Raw genomic sequence first — 19770 nt, forward strand, 5'->3', positions numbered from 1 at the left:
CATTTCTAAAAATAGAAAATAATAGTGAATATAATGATTTTTAAAAAATTGATTAAAAAGATTAGGGTATTAATTTTTTTTTATTATCTTAAATTTAAAAATTTTGGAAAATAGTTTTTAAGGATATAAAGTAGGTTAAAGGTCGTTTTTACTTTTTAATGGATGATTTTATTTAATGAAAATACACCAGGGTAAAACAGGAAATGCGTGATAGAGATTTATCGATTGAAGTCAATGGAAGTGTCGATAGGGGCAGGAAAGTAATTTCGGGGTCCACTTAATCCATAAGTGAGAAGATAGCCGTTGGAGGCGCGGCTTCGCCACAATTACACTTCGGAAAACCAGGTGGTCAAATTGAAGTAAAACCTAGAAAACTAGCCGTTAAGGCTTTATTTTTATTTATTTTTATTTATTTCTTTTTAATTTTTGTGTAAGAAGAAGGGTCTCTGAAGCTAATGATACCTGACATTATGTCTCCGATTTTATTTTTCCCAATACAAAGATTCTCTTTCTCTCTCTTTCTCTCTCTCACAGATCTTCACGTGAAATCTCCCAGGAGCCCCATCTCTTCTTCTCAGTTCTCACTACAAAACGCTCTCTCAACTCACTTCAGCTCCTGTTTCATCCCTCATTCTCTTTCCATCTTCCCACTATTACAATACAAAGAATCTCCCTTTCTTCTTTTTCTTCTTCTTCTTCTTCTTCTTCTTCTTCTTCTTCTTCTTCTGGTTTCTTTTCACAGCTGGTATAGTTCTTAATGGTTATGGATAAGGAAACGGAGATTTTCAAAGGCTTTTACGCATACCCTTTTTGGGTTTTTCAGTTTTTCAGTGGGAGAGTGGTGGGTTGGAGACGCATTTGTGATAAAAAGAAGGAGAAATGGAAGAAGTTTCAGCTCAAGAGTGAGGCTTCTGGGCATTATGCTCGCTTTCTACTGTTTGTTCAGTTGATTATCTTGGTGGTCCAGCCTGTTTCAAGCCAGGGATGGGATGGAGTCATTGTCACAGAAGCTGATTTCCAATCGCTTCAGGCCTTCAAGCATGAACTGGTGGATCCAAGAGGGTTCTTGAGGAGCTGGAACGACAGTGGATATGGAGCTTGTTCGGGTGGTTGGGTTGGGATCAAGTGTGCTCAGGGACAGGTCATTGTTATTCAGCTTCCATGGAAAGGATTGGGAGGTCGAATCTCAGAGAAGATTGGGCAGCTACAAGCGCTACGAAAACTGAGTCTCCATGATAATTTCATTGGTGGTTCCATACCTTCAGCTCTGGGGTTTCTCCCAAACCTCAGAGGAGTTCAGCTCTTCAATAATAGGTTTTCGGGTTCTATTCCTCCTTCAATTGGTTCCTGTCCCTTGCTTCAAACTGTTGATCTCAGTAACAATTCTCTCTCTGGGACTATCCCTGATAGTCTTTTTAACTCTACCAAGTTTTACAGGCTCAATCTCAGCTTCAATTCCTTTTCGGGTTCCATCCCTGTTAGTCTCACTCGCTCTTCTTCCCTCACCTTCCTTGCTCTCCAACACAATAACCTCTCTGGCCCTATACCCAACTCTTGGGGTGTTGGGACGCAAGGGAAAAGCCTTTTTCGCCTTCAGTCATTAGCCCTTGATCATAACTTCTTCTCTGGAAGCATGCCCACTTCTTTGGGGAAGTTGAGTGAGCTCCAAGAGGTTTCTCTCAGTCATAACCAGATCACTGGAGCCATACCTGATGAAATAGGCCGGCTCTCCAGGCTTAAAACAGTAGATTTCTCCAGCAATGCCATTAATGGAAGCTTGCCCATTAGTCTCTCCAATTTATCCTCTCTTCTTGTGTTGAATCTGGAGAACAATGGCCTTGATAGCCAAATCCCAGATGCCTTTCAGAAGTTGCAGAACCTTTCAGTCCTCAACTTGAGGAGAAACCGATTCAATGGTCCTATTCCTGGAAGTATCGGGAACGCTTCAGCGCTCACACAGCTTGATTTATCGCAGAATAACCTCACCGGAGAAATCCCATCTTCCATTGCTGATCTTCCAAACCTGAATTCCTTCAATGTTTCTTACAACAACCTCTCTGGTTCTGTTCCAACTCTTCTGTCCCAAAAGTTCAATTCAAGCTGCTTTGTGGGGAATCTTCAGCTCTGTGGGTACGGTGCTTCAACCCCTTGCCCTTCTGAAGTACCTTCTCAAGTTGTCCCAGCTTCATCTCCGGGAAAACCGAGGAGACATGGCAGAAAACTAAGTACCAAGGACATAATTCTCATAGCAGCAGGGGCACTGCTCATAATCTTGCTTCTAGTCTGCTGTATTTTGCTGTGCTGCTTGATCAGAAAAAGGGCTGCATCAAAAGCAAAGGATGGTGAGGCCACAGGAAGAAGGCCTGGAGCAGCAAGGGCCGAGAAGGGCGCCCCTTCAGCCGGCGTTGAAGTCGAAGCAGGCGGAGAGGCAGGAGGCAAACTAGTCCATTTTGATGGGCCAATGGTGTTCACAGCGGACGATCTTTTGTGTGCAACCGCAGAGATTATGGGAAAGAGCACTTATGGGACTGTTTACAAGGCCACATTGGAGGATGGAAACGAAGTTGCAGTGAAGAGATTGAGGGAGAAGATCACAAAAAGCCAGAGGGAATTCGAAACTGAGGTTAATGTACTTGGGAAAATTCGACACCCTAATCTTCTGGCTCTCAGGGCTTACTACTTAGGACCCAAAGGGGAGAAACTTCTTGTTTTCGACTACATGCCGAAAGGGAGCCTCGCAGCTTTCCTCCATGGTGAGTAAACTGTACTCCACACTTTCAACCACCCTAAACGGAAAAAACTGCATTCATCAGATACTAATATCTTGTCCTGTTTGCTGCAGCCCGCGGCCCGGACATATCGATTGATTGGCCAACAAGGATGAGAATCGCACAAGGAACTACGCGCGGTCTGTTCCACCTTCATAACAATGAAAACATAATCCATGGGAACCTTACATCAAGCAATTTATTACTAGATGAGAATATAACTGCCAAGATTGCAGACTTTGGCCTCTCCAGGTTAATGACGACTGCAGCCAATTCTAATGTGATTGCAACAGCAGGGGCATTGGGTTACCGGGCACCGGAGCTCTCGAAGCTGAAGAAAGCCAGCACAAAGACTGATGTATACAGTCTCGGGGTTATTATCCTGGAGCTTCTAACAGGGAAGTCGCCAGGGGAGGCGACGAATGGAGTGGATTTGCCTCAGTGGGTGGCCTCCATTGTGAAGGAGGAGTGGACAAATGAAGTGTTCGATTTGGAGTTGATGAAGGATGCGTCTACGATTGGTGATGAGTTGCTGAACACTTTGAAACTGGCTTTGCATTGTGTGGATCCTTCACCCTCAGCACGGCCGGAAGTCCACCAGGTTCTCCAGCAGCTTGAGGAGATCAGACCGGAGGCAGCTGCTAGTTCCGGTGATGATGGAGCCGGAGTCCCTTCAGCAAGTGATTGAGAAGGGAATGCTTGAAAGTTAGATTTTAAGTATTTGTTGGTAGAGATATTAGGGAGAGAGAGACAATAGTCTCTACCACGATTCTTTTATTCTTGAATTTCGATTTTGGGTAGTGATTCTGTATCTGTATATATAAGTTTGATTTAGTTAATTAAAGCTTGGTTTTGTCTGAAATGGATAAATTTGATACCAAAAGGTTGGATTCAGCTTAAAAACAAAACCATGACAGAAGAGAAAAAAAAAATCAATAACATATTCAACAAGGAAAAATACTAGGATACCAATATGGTACCTATCAATCTTACGATTTCAGTCCTTTAAAATGTATGATGAAACCAATTTAATAATAGCTAGTCATAGAAAAATACACATGTTTCTACGTTCATAAATGATTACCAGTTGAATTTAATGGTTATGAGTTATATTTTAAGAATATTTTTATATAAAAAGGGATAATTGTGATATTTAAAATTAATTAATTAAATAAAAATCTACTTCCAGTTGAGAAGCTCTTTCAAACAGGCCTTCCATAAAGCCTGCATATTCCATAAACTCATTCCCAATTTTCCCTTTGTTCCTCTCAATTTCCCACTCCAAAAGCCCAGCCGCAGCAACAGCCACAAGCACAAAAGAGTTGACAGTTAGAACAAAAATGCCCATTGCAAATTTCGTATAAACAGAGCAAAAGTAAAACTCAGAGCTAACAGTTAGAACTAGAGAAGTGATCTTTTACCCTAAAACAAGACCATATGATGAAATGTTTTTCCAACTCTGTTATTTTTCTTTGGTTATATTAAGAATGTGTTACTACACCTCTATTGTCTTTGGAGTTCGCATATCTTCACACAGAGTTCCGAGCTGAAGTAACAAGGGTTTCTGTAGGCAACTGGGTATGTAATGAATGTCTCATTAAACTCCATATAATTTACAAAAATGAAAAAACAGAAGTCCACAGAAAAAAGCTGAAAACAAAATTTACAGCCTCGTCCTTCAGCTGCCATCTTTTGCATACCCACTTGTTTCTTCTGCAACCTTTTCCCAAACATTTGCCATCTTCTCTGCATATCCGGCCTGTGTGACATACATGACACAACCTTCTTTATTATGCATTCAAGAAGAGGGACCACATATAACTGCATGATAAAAATGGTTAAATAAAGGCATAGTGCTGCAAATTTAAGCAGAATCAACCAAACCGGAAAGACCAACTATTTGTTTATCCTGGACACTATTATAGTTGGGCAAAAATATTCAATTTAATACTTTAATAAGGGCTCCTGTAGCAAAATCAACACCTCGCAAAGTCTGGTCCATGGCATCAAAGGACTATGCTAGTCTAGGTAAGTTCTACCAAGCATCTATTAGCAACAAAAGAACAAAGAAAAAAAAGGAACCAATAGAAGAAAAAGATTTTGTTTTCAGATTATAGAATGGTTATACAGGGCAAAGCGGAAAGAATCATGCAACTCTAAAACAGCAGGTACTTTAGCAGTCTCAATCCACTACTGGAAACCAAACAATGCAACAGAAGTAACAGCTGTTCTATAGGACCACAAACCAAAGCAAACACAATAAAATACACAATCAATATCCAACCAATTTTAGAAGCTCTTGTCCCCTAGTATATGGAGTGAGAATGATATTAATGTTGAGTTATTAAAGAAGATAAAAAAGAGCTAGGATACAGTGGATACCCTTGAGTATGTCATCTTCAGATGTACCAAGTAAAGACACACGTGAATCAATATTATTTCAGTAAAGATTCAGCAAAAGTACTCAAAAAATGTCTGAAACGGAGCATTAGGAGATTGAATATCAAAACACACCTTAATTGAGCAATGTCTAGCCCACTAAATCACTACAAGAAAATATAAGATGCATCCTGAATTTTAGAGAGATGCAAGTAGAGCCCTTAGTAACCAAAATCGAGCATTTTTAACTCCTATAATTATCATGGAATGGTTTTTAGTAAAAAGTTTGTAACTTCCCTTACAGATACGGAGGGTTTCCCCCCATAGCTGCTCCTAGCTTTTGATCTTAGGTTATTATTCTGATGAAAATTTTTTGTTTCCCAAATTTTTTATCTCCTACACTATGTAAATTCTCTTCATGCCATGCACTCGCAGTTTCAAAATGTTGTGTTGGTGGGGACAGATACAAACATTCCCCTTGAATCAAGGCAAGATCATAGTTCGAAAGCGCGCAAGGTGAGCTTTAGGTGGAATGGTCTCCTAAGGTTTAGGTGCAAGGTGCAACATAATGCTCACACCTAAGAGAGGTGAAATGCACTAGGATGCGTATCAATTTGACAAATCTTATTCCAATTCCAATCCAAGTAACAAAAAGTCTGAGATTCCAAACATTTTTAAAAGAAACATTAAACAAAAAATTAATGATATTATGGAAATTTCAATACACAGTTAAAATTTTTCAGAATAAAATTGTTAAAAATGGAAAAATAGAGTACACTAGGCATGTCCCTGCAACAAGACAACACCTTGGCAAGCAAACAATTCTAACTAGGGAGTGGTTGAGTCTTGGGCTTTGGTAAAGTGTGCCTTTAACAGATATGGGCAAGATAGTTAATCAAAGCCCATTAAGGCTTTAAGAGGATAACAGAAATCACAATTAAAGCAGATGATTGATGATGGTGTGGTGTGGAGGACTTGGAATCCCCTCTGTTTACTGCTGCTCTACGTTAGTTCAATTTGCACTCTGATCGTCACATATCCGCCCCAAAACACAGATAAGAACCCAAAATGTGATGCCTTCAACTGTTTTGAAGTTTTTGACTATCCCATTTAAATCACAGCTTTCAACTGTTTTGAAATATGCAAAATCCTTTGAAAACAGCTCCTAGAAAAAAGGCAAGTTGGAATAGAAGAACTATACTCATGATCTTGAGCTGGACTGATTGGAAAACCCAAATCTGATTCCTTATTTGCAAAAAGTTCATCAGAAGCAGGAGAGCCTTCAATGTTGCTCTTCAATGGCACCCCTCCACATGCTAAATCTTCAGTTTCTTAATTGCCCAAAACTCTGTTCTATGTCATATAGTTCATATAAAATTCCCCTTTCATTTGTTTTCAAAAAATAAAAAATAAAATAAAAAACTTGCACTTTATTTGGACGAGCATATATCAGAATTTTGGCATTAACTATGTTTTTAGAAATTAAGATTGTACAAACCCTTGATATTAAGCTGCTAGCCATGTTTTTAAAGTTCAACAAGTAGTCATGAATTTATGCTCTGACATAGTCTCAAGATCTTATAGCACCCAGAGCATAAAGGGGGGGAGGAATACCTGATTGACTACAAACCCCTTCAACATGCTCAAGAAGTCATCATGCCTCTCCTTGTCTAGCCTTTCAAGCTCATTCCTGTTGTTTTCCTGCATATAGTTTACCATTCGTTATACTTAACAATCATACAATCTCTTCATGAAAAACCAATGTGTTGTGGATTTATGTAATTTTAAAAGCTAATGCCAATTAAGCAAAACTATAAACAGCATAAACATATAACATAATTCTTTCTTAAACAAGTTTGAGCTTTGAAGGTCAAATAAAGATGGCTGATATGATTAAAAAATTATAAAAAAGATGATTGATGGGGATGAAACTTCAAGATCTACTCAAGAAATGAATAAAAAGAAATTAAAAATAATAATAATAACAACCCTAACTTACTTTATCAAGGGTATTTGGGTAATTCTACAGTGTTTTAGGTTCTTGCATTTGAGTTTCATTTAGAATTTAGGAAATTTTTTTGTTGGAAATTTCTCCTTAAAATAAGTTTTATATTTCTAAATTTTCTATTTTCTGAAGAGCTATTTTTTTTTTCCTAAAGTTTATATTTGCATCATGTTTAGAATCTAGAAAATCTTTTACAAGAAGGTATTATGAAGTTTAAGTTCATAATTCTAAAACAAAAGTTTCTATTTTCTTTATTTTTATAATTTGGAAGATTTAAGAGTTTTAAGAATTTGGAAGATTTTGGAGAGAGGGAAGTTTGGAGAGGAAAGTCCACTTAATCAACTGGGAGGTGGTGTGTGCACAAAAGGAGAAAGGTGGTCTAGGCATAAGGAAGCTTGCTCTTTTGAACACGGCCTTGCTTGGCAAATGGATTTGGAGATTTGCCCACGAAAAGGACAATCTTTGGAGGAAGGTGATTTTGGTGAAGTATGGCCAAGAGGCTTTTGGGTGGAGGACTAATGAGGCTAATGAGACGTTTGGAGTGGGGGTTTGGAAGGAGATCTTGAAGGAGGCAATCTGGTGTTGCGATAACATAGAGTTTAAAGTGGGTAAAGGGACTAAAGTCAATTTTTGGACTGATCGGTGGTGTGGCAATGCAGCGCTGTCCCAAAAATTTCCCTAGTTATTCGCTTTGGCGGTCCATAGGAATGCAACGGTAAATGAAGTGTGGGATTCGAATTTTGGTCAGGGAGGTTGGAATCTCAAATTTTATAGAGGCTTTAATGATTGGGAGCTGGATTTGATAGGAGATTTGCTTTCTATGCTGAGGGACTACAGGATATCTCCAAAGGAGGATTCTGTTTTTTGGAAGGGTGGGGGAAATGGAATTTTTGGGGTTAAGGAAGCTTATAATTTGCTGATTGCTCCTAGCGATCTCGTCTTCCCAAAGAAGTGCATTTGGGTGGATAAAGTCCCAACCAAAGTTGCCTTTTTTGCTTGGGAGGCAACGTGGGGGGAGATTCTTACCTGGATAGGCTTCAAAAATGGGGGTGGCAGCTCCCTAATTGCTGTTTTTTGTGTGGTAGTGATGAAGAAACTGTAAATCATATTCTTTTACACTGTACAGTGGTCAGAGTCCTCTGGGAGATCGTCCTGGCCTTGTTTGGTGTTCAGTGGTGTTCCCAGAGACAGTTAAAGATATGTTATTTAGTTGGAGGGACCCTTTTGTGGGGAAAAAAAGGAAAAATATCTAGAATTTCATTCTGTTGTGTATTTTTTGGACTGTTTGGAAGAAAAAGCTTTTAGGGGAGGGTCCTTAGCTATACAAAAACTCAAAAATTCTTTTGTTTGTAATTTGTGGAGTTGGGCTAGAGTGTATATTGGAGATGAGTCCTCTTCGCTTATAGGCTTTTTTGAGTGGCTAGCGTCCACTTAAGGGTTGGTGAGATTGTTGTTTTTTGCGTTTTTAGGTTTAGGCTTCTGTGTATACTCCATGTATGCTTTGTGGCCTTTTGATAATATATCATGCTTATTTATAAAAAAAAATAAAAAATTACTAGGTTAGACTTCTTTTTTAATGATTTTAATTCATTTTTTGGGTCTTCTAAATCCTATAAATCATGCTAATTGTTGTAAAATGCAATTGGTAATGAATAATAACAAGTTTTGCATACTTTGCAATTCTCAATTATGAGACTCATAGAAGACCTTAGTAAGGGTCTAATCTTTTCTTCTTCATTTTTTATCTTGTTCTCTATTTTATTTTCTTCTCTGCTGCCATAATTTAAGTTCCTAGTTCCTCTCCTCAAATCATAAAAGATTAAAGCCCTAGTCCATCTATTTGATTGTAAACAACCATCTTATGGTTGTCCTACATCAATGAGTTGGTTATGTGGTTAAACAGAAGACAGAAAATCAGGCTTCTAAACTTCGAAGTTGCAGAAAAGTGGCATATCTATGAAGTTAGGAAATTATAAAACATGGAAAATTAAGTTTTCATTCAGGCTAGACCAATTAGTGTATCAAAAAAGAAATTTCAGGTTAGACCACCAAGCCATCTTTCAGAACAAGGCAGCTAAATCTGAACCCATAATCAAGCCTCCATAGATTTTCTGGATCTCCATCTCAGTCCTATACTATATTGTAAGGAAATATAATATAGGCATACTAGCCCTTTTCCCTAATAATAAATTTTATTATGTGAAATTACAAATTATCAGCATATACATTTAAGCCTCTTCCCTGTTGGCGAAATGACTTGCCTTTTTCTCTGTCTATCATTTGTCATCATATATCCAATCAAGCTATAACTATTAAACTCAGTACCAAGGCCGCCATGCCAATTCACAAATAAATTTGAATTCAACTGATGAATGTAATTATATTGAACCACTTACAACCCAATTCAACTATTCAAAGCATTGATTGGTCAATAATCACATAGCTATAACTATTAAATTCAGTGAAAGGCCGCTTTGCCGCTTTGCCAATTTACAAATACATATGAATTTACAACTCTTTGTTATGTATGTATCTCTACTAAACACGTCATTATATAATACTATCAAACATACTCAAGATTTCTATTTTTGTACACTTGTGTGAATAGGCTATATATATACATATATGTACACACACACACACACACATTACATGTATACACACACACACACACACACTACAAAGCTAATAGTTTAGACATGCCTTGGAGCAAAGTTAATGTGAATGGTACCCCTTTGGGTTTCTTCCAAAATTCTAGAGGATTAAGGCAGGGGGGTCATCTTTGTCCGTATTTGTTTGTGCTTGCTATGGAGGCGCTTAGCTGTCTTCTTCGATGGGCAAGGGAAGGTGGCTTTTTTACTGGCTTCAAATGGAATGGTGGAGGTGGAGAGAGTTTAGAGGTTATTCATCTACTGTTTGTAGACGACACTTTGGTGTTTTGTGAGGCCTCCCATACCCAATTGACCTACTTAAAGCTGATTGCTTATGTGGTTTGAAGTCATTTCAGGTTTGAAAATTAATTTAACCAAGAGTGAGCTTATTTCGGTAGGGAAAGCGGAGAAACTAGATGAGTTGGCCTTTGTTTTAGGTTGTAAAGTGGGAGTGCTCCCGACCACCTATTTGGGGCTCCCTTTAGGCGGCCCTTTTAATTCTTTGGTGGCTTGGGATGGGGTGGAAGAAAGATCTCGCAAAAGATTGGCTTTGTGGAAAAGACAATACATTTCCAAAGGGGGAAGACTAACGTTGATTAGAAGTACGTTATCTAGTTTGTCAATCTACTTTTTGTCTCTTTTTCGGATACCAAGGATTGTGCGGTTAAGGTTGGAAAAAATTCAAAAGGACTTCCTTTGGGGAGGCGGGACCTTAGTTAGTAAGCCTCATCTAGTGAAGTAGGATACCGTTTGCTCTGACAAATGGAAGGGGGGCCTAGGTGTTAGGGCCTTCACTCGCTTAACAAGGCCCTCCTTTGTAAGTGGATTTGGCGCTTTGCTTTAGAAAGAAAGGCCTTTTGGAGACAAATCATTAATGGTAAATATGGGGATTAGGAAGGGGATTGGTGCTCTAAGGAAGCAAGAGGAGGCTACGATGTTAGGTTATGGAAGACCATAAGAAAGTTGTGAGATTAAGTTAGTTATAAATTGTCACTTATCAAAAAAAAAGGTAGTTGTAAATTGTCTTTTTCGGTGGGCAATGGGAAAATGATAAAGTTTTGGAAAGATAAGTGGTGTGGGGATGAGCAGTTAATGTTTCTTTTCCCTCTTTATTTGCCCTTTCTAACTTTAAAGACACTTGGGTGGTGGAGTTGTGGCAGCATTCTAATGAGGAGGGTGGCTGGAATCCTAACTTCCCAAGGCCCCTAAATGGTTGGGAGATTGGTATTGTGGTACGTTTTTTGGCAAGACTTCAAGTTAAAGTGGTTGAAGAGGGTAAAGAGGATAAAGTGTGTTGGGATGATACGAAGAGTAGGACTTTCTCTGTTAAATCACTTTATGCTAGCCTAGAGACAGGAAAGGTAGTGCAATTCCCTTCTAGTGTTGCGTGGAATGCGTGGGTTCCTCCTAAGGTGAGTTTTTTTGCATGGGATGCGACTTGGGCAAAAACTTTGACTCTTGACCAGTTTCAAAGGAGGGAGTGGTCTTTGGCCAATCATTGTTCCCTTTGTCTATCTCATGAGGAGTCAATTGACCACATCCTTTTGCATTGTGACAAGGCAAGGGTGTTGTGGGAACTTTTATTCTCTCCCTTTAGAGTTTTTTGGGTGATGCAGTTCACATTTAGAGAGACTTTGCTAGACTGACATGGTTCCTTTGTTGGAAGAAAGCGGAAAAAGGTTTGGAAGACAACTCCTTTATGCCTATTCTAGACTATTTGGAAAGAGAAAAATAGAAGACCTTTTGAGAATGTGGAGCTCTCAATCCAAAGGTTGAAATACTTGTTTTTGTGTAATTTGTTATCTTGGACCAAACTGTTTATAGGTGTAAGATTGATGTCCATAGTAGATTTCATTGATTGGTTGGGGTCAATTTGAGGGAGGGAATAGTTTTTTGTTTCCTCTTCCTTTTTTTGGTACTTTTTGGTTGTGGTTGTATACATCGTGTGTACTTTGGTGCGCTATTTTTGGCGTTTAATACAAATCTCATTTACTGATAAAAAAAAAATGGAGACAAAATATTAAGATACCCGCATGATTTGCCATGGGAAAAGAAGAAGATACAAAATGAAGATATAATTATCTCCTCTTATCAACCAAAAAGTGATTTATTAAATGTCCTTTCAGCATGGAAATGAATTTAGACAAAAGCTTGTTGACAATCAGTTTCCATGAAATAAATAAATTATGAAAATTGTGAAATTAAATTGAGAGCCTGAAAGTTTCCTACATGGAAACTTAACTTTACTAGCCTCTATCTTACAACTTCAAAATTCAGAGTTTGGTAATGCATGGCAAACATAAACTCAAGCATGAGGCATGCTAACAAGCAAAATGTTGAAAAGTGTCTCAAATTCCTAATTAGTATAAATTCCTTTTCGTAAAAATATTATATAGAATATTTCCTAAGTTAATATAGTGTAATATTAAATTTCCTTACAAAATAAGGAATGTTATTAAAAATATCTCTATAAATATTTTATGTCATGAGGGAAAAAAGTTATGAGATGGAGATGAGCTTCCAAAAACTATATATGGTGGATAGGGATGTGAGGAAAAATGAGACACGTAGTGGAGTGAGAGATTGTGATTTAGGGTGTAAATACAAGGAATGGGGAAATATGGGATATTTTGGAAACCTAATAGTTGTATTTGTTTTTATCCTCTGTAATATTCTCAATAGCATAGTGGAATAATTCTCTCTCATTTGTGGATGTAGGCATAGTTGGCCGAACTATGTTAAAACCTCATCTATCTTTGTGTAGATCATTTTATTTTTGTGTTCTTGAACTAACATTGTTTGCATTAAAACTTCCATAGATGCAACAAACTAGTATCAAGGCTCACGTTAAAGATTTCTAGAATAGCCAAAAATAATAGAGCACAAAAGAGAATGACAAGAGGAGTTTTAATTGAAAGTGAAGTCAATTATTCTCTCATCCGGATGTGATATAAAAAGTGTGTATCATAGAGAGATGGAAGTTGACTTAATGGAATTTGATCGAAGGTGGAAATCGTTGAAAAGTATCTCAAATTCCCAATTAGTATAAAAAAAATTTTGTAAATAATATTGTATAAAATATTTCCTAAGTTGATATGTTATTATAATATTAAATTTCCTCACAGAATAAGCAAAGTGTTTAAGAATATCTTCCCTAAGTTGGAATGTTATTATAATACTAAATTTCCTTATAGAATAAGGAAAGTTATTACGAATATCTCTATAAATGGTGGATAGGCTTGTAAAGGCTATACATGGTGGATAGAGATGTGAGGAATAATGAGACACTTGGTGGAGCGAGGGGGCTCGTGGTTCAAAGTGTAAATACAAGGTAGTATGGTAGAATGATTGTCTCTCATCCGTGGATATAAGCCTATTGGCCGAACCATGTTAAAACCTTGTGTACCTTCTTAAATTAACATTGTTTGCCTTCAAGTTTCTGCTAACACAACACAAAACCCAATAGACAGAATCCTAATGTGGAAAGAAAATAAACATAGGTCTTCATGCTCATTAGTATTTGCAACTTCTTTTTAGAGGAGCAGGGAAAGGGGTTTGTTGTGGTTGTTTAACTGTGTAGCATGTTTATTACTTTCACAGGATTCTTCTCATTTTTCCATTTGGGAAATTTGACCATTATTAACTGCAAGGAAGCTGATTGACTTTTATAAAATCTTGTACATGTTAAAGCCAAGCAGCATATAAAAGGTCATAATGAAACTTCAGACTGATCTTCTCATGGTAGCCATTTGTCAATGAACCTCAAAATCAAAGGTGAAAACCATGAAAAAAAGATGTTACCTTGATCTGTTCATATTCTCTGACTGCACAATTTTTAGCATCCTCAGAAACCTTCAGAGTTTCTTTCAACTCTTCTATTTTGCGAATTCTGGACCTGTCTCCACCAAATATTTTGGACGAAGCAGCTTCCAGCTTTTCAATCCTTGTATGCAGTGAAGATAACTCAGATAAAAGAGTTTGTACTGTTAGCAAAGCACTTGCTCGGTCTGAAAATGCACTGTTGACAGCTAACATCACTCCAAGATATTCATGGAGTGTGTCCTGCAATATATGTCAAACAAAAATAAGCAAAATATCAAAAGATTCTTCATTGGACAGTGGACCAGAGGTTTCACTCCAATTCAGAACAAATCAAGAAGGTTCCCTAGTACAATATAGTTGTCGAAAATAGCTTTCTGACACTTTTGATATATTGGGACCACATTATAGCAAAACTACTGAAACTTACCAAATGTTTGACTGTTTGTGCATTTAACTCCCTATACAATCTGCTTGCTTTAACAGAAGCAGTTGCTAAATTTTTCATGTCAGCAGCTCGAACTCTCTGAGAGTTATACAAAGCTTCCTCCGTCTCAAACTTGGTAAGCTTAACAAATGCCAACCCCAACTCCCCCATAGTCTCTCCAATATCTTGCTGAGCTTTTACAAGTGATTCAGCCTGAAAAACCAGAAAACTGAGTAAATTTCATTCGATAATAAATAAATAATCACAAACAAAAAGTAGGACAGGTTTAGATATCACAGGTCAGTCACCCTAGAAAAATAACTGAAAAATAAGGGTAGATTTGGAAGTCACCATAGAAAAATGACAGTGAAAATTACATTTCACAAAATCCTAAAAACCGATCCTATATCATAGCTGCATTCCAGCAAGGATATAGGAGGTCATGTCTGACATGGCAACTTCCTCAAATATAAATGTGAGTCTGTAGCAAGTTTGTGAACAATACATTCGACCAAATTATCCTCATTTGAGTATGTATGCATGTACATATACAAAATAACCATATATAGTAAAAGAGTGAGTGAAGTAAGCAACATACAATAAGCTCTATAAATAAAAAGGAAATTCTCACAAGTAATGAGTGAAGTAAGCAACATATAAAACAAGATCCTAAGCATAGAAGCAGAACTCTTTTCTTATGCACACTCTGCAAGTAAAGAACGACACACTTATTCTCTGTGCATCCAAAGAGATGTTGGACACAGTTGAATATGATAATCATGTCTCCTGCAGACCAATCCATACACTAATTATCAGTTATATTGATGATTAGTGTCAGCCACGTGCAGAAGTGATCGATACACTAATTATCAGTTATATAGATGGGCTGGCATTGATCACATGCAGAAGTGATCAGTATACTAATAATCGAGTATTGTTGGCTGGCTTAATGTTTTCAACACCAACATTCCAAATGCTGATTCGTATCCCTAAATGCTGTCTAAATTACATCAGAAAAAATTAATTTTCATGGGACTCTGCATTTTAAATTGATTCAAATTAAGCTTAAATAGAAATCTATGTCCATACAAACTAATAGAAATAGTGCAAGAATCGACCTGCTGAGACACATTACTCAATTGCTGTTCGAAATCCATCAACTTGTCTTTCCTCTCCAAGAACTCCTTATCTTCCTCCACCACTGGTGGTTTTGAGCCACCCCAATCATTAGAAACTGCCTGCTTCAACTCCTTAAAAATCCTCAATAAGTCCCTCCCACCTTTAGCTGGCTGCATCACCTCCTGTGGATTTGCAGGGGCCACTGATTCTCCAAACAACTGTTTTGGAAGCTTCACTGCCCCATCCAACATCCTCGACGCCACATCAGTGCTTCGCGGCAATGGCAGCTTGCCATCCACCCGTAAAAATACTCGTAACTCCTCGCTTTTCTTGATCATTGGGTGCCCAGCTAATCTCCGCAAGTACTTCTCCAATGCCGATCTTCTCTGCTCCACGAATTCTTGCTTTTGCATCACCTGACTCTCGACAACACTCTTGTCTGGCCTCACAGGGATGAAGAACCCCCTGTACGACTCCGATATCCGATCAGACAATGTCACTACGTCTTTGAACCGCCGTCGGACGCTGAACTCCGATCCGGGACCACCGAAATCCGGCAGGTTCGTCCTTGTCGTGATCAGATACGTCACATACGTGTTTCCACCGGGAACAAGCGAATTTGACATCTCTTGCTCTCTGTGAGGCTCCGTAACTGAAATGTTCAAGTAATCGGAATTCGACGAAGCCGATCTCGGCAACGATTTGGGGCTTTCGTGGCCGTTGGTGTCGCCGTTGGATTCGTCGAAGGAATTGAAAATCACGTCGGCATAGGAGGGAGGTTCTAGAAACGAATTGAACGGTAGATTAGGGTTTTGGTGGTCTACGGACGACGAGGAGGATGACGAGACCAAAGGATCATCCACGGCTGAGATTACGGCAGCAGGCGGAGATAGGGTGTGGTGCGCCTCATGAAGAGACACGATGCTACGGTGATCGGAGAGATGGTGGCCGTTGGATGGCTCGTCGAGGACGAGAGTCTCCATCTCTTCTCGGGACGCGTAGAGATGGGCTTCTTCATAGCCCTGATTCTCATAGCCCATCATCTTTATTCAAAAATTCAAACCAAAGAAAGGAAAAGGAAATCTTAATTTGGAATTCACGTCGTTCTCATTCTGTGAAGAAATAGAAAGTTTCAGGAAGAGATTTGAAGGCAAGGAAGCGACAATTCCGAGCCGCTGCCACGGCAGAGGCTATCGTGCGCAGGGGGCGGTGATGGGGAGTGGGATACGTGCCAGGAAGAAGAAGAAGAAGAAGAAGAAGAAGAGTGGAGGGTGGAGCTGCATGTGGGTTCGGGAATTACACGGCAAGCGAGTGAGCCAACAGTATTTTTGAGACACTTGCGAGCTTTCGAAACTTGAACCTGACACGTCAGGACCAGTACGAAGCGACGTCGTTTTGAGCACTTGACTCGCTCCATTTTCCATGGAAACGGCGTCGTTTTAGTCCATTGCTTTCACGCGGTTTTCAGTTGGAAGATGTTTCCCTCTCCAAATTCCTCCAAGATTTGTCAGCAGTCCTTTTTTCATTTCTTTTCCAATATAATTTATTTTTAAAAAATGAATATTTTATGTTACATTAATATGGATGTTTGGACTTTGGAGTAACAAATTCAGAACTGTTTAATTAATGTAGATTATCTTTTAATTAATTTACTTATAAAAAAAAAAGCAAATGTAAAAAAATTAATTAAATATAATAAATATTATTTTCAATATTTTTAAACAACTAATATGATGTGCTTGTCAACTAAGGTCATGTTTGGAACGGTTTTTAAAAGTCAAAAATTCTTTTTTAAGTTTAATATTAATTTATTCCATGTTTTATTAGTTTCATTTAAAGAATTTATAATTTAAAAAGAAACTTAATATGAACGCCAAAATAAATATTATTTATTTTAGAAACATTATTTTACTTATGCAAGAAGTTACCTAATATGGAGAGAAGCTAATTTATATATTCAAAATAATGATGAGATTTCTAGCCAGCCAACCAAGGGAATGCCTCCAACTTGATCTCAACAATAGTCCATAGTTTTGGCTCAATTTTGATTTATTAGCTTTGCTATTATAAAACTTGAAGTCATGGTTGGTTTTAAAAAGTATGGGAAAGGAAAAAAAATTGATTTAAATTATATTATTATATTTGATTTTATTAATTTTTTATATATATTTTTAAATTATTTAATTTGTATATAAAAAAAAGTGAAATGGGTTTAAAATAATATATCAAAATTATTTATTTTTTTAAACCTAATTTTTACAAATAATGGCTTGAGAATATAACACTCAGAGGACTAAAGCCTTTTTCTTTTAAGTCTCGTATACCGAAGTTATTCTCTTGGAATGGTACTTCAGAAGGCTGAGTTGCTTGAAGGAACCAAGACCAAGTCTTACCAAGGAAGGTTCTTCCTTGTGTAAGAATAAAGTTCTTGAAGATGATATGAGAGTGGTTTTGTGAGTGTCCTATAATATATCATATCATATCATATGTAGTGTATATACACTCATAGATTATGATAGCTTTCACTTGACTTAGATTTAGGTATTGAGTGATAAGTTTCATTTAAATTGGTTTGTCTTGATAGGGAATTCTCTTTATTTCATTGACGTAATGTTTAGTACAAGAGAATGAGGAGTATGATATCACATTTTTTTTTTATATAGTTTTACATTTTCAAAATTATTAGTGGTAAAAAAAGGAAGGTAAGAAAAATGAAAATGGCAACCCTCTGATTTAAGGTTTGTTTGGGAATTGTTTTTTAGAATTATTTTTTGTTCTATAAAACAAAAAATACAGAAAATATGTTTAATAACCAAAAACTATTTTATGTTTTATGTTTTTAAGAATAGAAAATATTGTGTTTTTAAAAAAATATTTTTTAGTTATTTTCTATTATTTTGACTTATTTTTTGAGTTGTTTTAAGAAATAATTATACAAACATATAAAATGATTAAAAATAAAACACTAAATATAAAAATTATTTTTAAAATACATTTAAAAATATTTAAAACATTTTAAACTTTCAAATAGACTTTTATTTTACTAAAATCGAGAAAAATTTTAAAAAAATTATTCTAATAAACTATTTTTTATCATTGTTTTAAAAAACGGTTATTAAACATACCCTTAATTTTTTGTTTTTCCATTATTTTTTTATTTAACTCATTTATTTATATCTATTCCTATTTTCAAATAACCTTGGAATATTCACAACTTTTAATATTATAATATCCATAAATTAATTTCCACAATTAAGTAATTTAAAAATATAAATTTAGATACCATGAAAATTTCGAAGGGACAAATGTTTTTAGTTGATTAAGGATTTTCACTAATAAGGAAATCCCTTGGCACTTCTTTGAGATGGTTGGTTGCCAATTCCATCTCACCTTTCCAAATGCCATAGCAAAAGCAAACGTAAATACGCAACCCATTAATTAAGAATTATAATCTCCATCTCATATCATCTTTGGTAAAAACTAGTAATTAAGAACTATATTAATCTCAATTAAGATGAATAAATTGGACCGCAAATTTACACATATATTTATTCTAATTATCATTCCTTTCTTATAGATATTGTCATTACACACTCTATTTATATAGTATTAAGACTTTTTCTCCTTAACTAGATGAGATCCTAGCTAACAATGTTATTAGGCTCTTTAATTAACTAATATAAGATCTACGGATGACAATAGGGTGGGTCAAGACGGGTCATCCCATCCAAACCTTGCCCCGTTTACTTTTTTTTTGAATTTTTTTGAATTTTCTTTTTAAAAATTACTTTAAAGTTTTTTAATTACATTAAAATAAATATATTTTATAAATAATTAAATTATTATATTTTTTATAATTTATTTTACTAAAAAATATTTTATTATTATCTATATATTAAAAATAGTAAAATAAAAATTAATTTAATTTAATTTTAAAAATTAATTTTATATATAATTAGGGTGGGACGGGGCGAGATAAGACAATACTTGAACCCGTTCCGAGTTTTAAAAAAAAATTTCAAACCCGTCCCAAACCCGTTTAGCTAAAATTGAAACCCCTCCCATTAGGGGCGGGGCGGGGTGGGTATTTGAGAAAACTCGTCCCATTGCCATCCCTAATAAGATCTCTTACCTTAGTCGTATTGAGAGTTTTTCCCCCTAATTAATGTGTGATTTCTCACCCTAATCAACAATGTCATTAATGAATTGTTGGGCCAAATGTCACCCCCGCTTTGATACCATATTCATTCAAGGGTATATGACTTTGAAATACACATCTTGAAAACTGATTAAGCAAGTCACACCTCATAGGCATTTTGGTCTGATCTCTTTATATATACCATGATCTCGACCTCATTGCTTTGCACCTTAATCTTATTATTTGTATTTAACATCATTTTTTAGGTATAATGATCCTATTATTTGTCTAATTGAGATACATACAAAGTTCAAGAAATCAGTACTGGGGACTTTGTCCTTTAGGTTTCTATACAAACACCTTCCCATGGGGTTAGGACTTAGGAGAGGTGGTTCACACCCTACTGACCTTTGCATATTAGGTGATTTTTGTATTGTAGGTGTCAACTACTAAGGGTTGTATTC

The 19770-nt window shown here is 36.6% G+C and overlaps 2 protein-coding genes across 2 annotated transcripts; one reads left to right on the forward strand and one right to left on the reverse strand.

Annotated features, from left to right (window-relative positions):
• Positions 1-490: 490 nt before the first annotated feature.
• LOC117929188 (probably inactive leucine-rich repeat receptor-like protein kinase IMK2) lies at positions 491-3630 on the forward strand. The gene is made up of 2 exons (XM_034849441.1): positions 491-2753; positions 2843-3630. The coding sequence occupies exons 1-2, from the start codon at positions 758-760 to the stop codon at positions 3454-3456; spliced, it is 2610 nt and encodes an 869-aa protein (XP_034705332.1). The 5' UTR covers positions 491-757; the 3' UTR covers positions 3457-3630.
• A 576-nt stretch (positions 3631-4206) lies between these two features.
• On the reverse strand, positions 4207-16477 carry LOC117928605 (sorting nexin 2A-like). Its single transcript, XM_034848531.1, has 5 exons — positions 15168-16477; positions 14053-14262; positions 13605-13865; positions 6762-6848; positions 4207-4527 (listed from the first exon to the last, which is right to left on the reverse strand). Exons 1-5 carry the CDS (start codon positions 16209-16211, stop codon positions 4447-4449), a joined length of 1683 nt encoding a protein of 560 aa, XP_034704422.1. The 5' UTR covers positions 16212-16477; the 3' UTR covers positions 4207-4446.
• Between the last annotated feature and the right edge of the window lie 3293 nt (positions 16478-19770).

Source organism: Vitis riparia, chromosome 13 (assembly GCF_004353265.1).
Source record: "Vitis riparia cultivar Riparia Gloire de Montpellier isolate 1030 chromosome 13, EGFV_Vit.rip_1.0, whole genome shotgun sequence".
In the NCBI taxonomy this organism is placed as follows: Eukaryota; Viridiplantae; Streptophyta; class Magnoliopsida; order Vitales; family Vitaceae; genus Vitis; species Vitis riparia.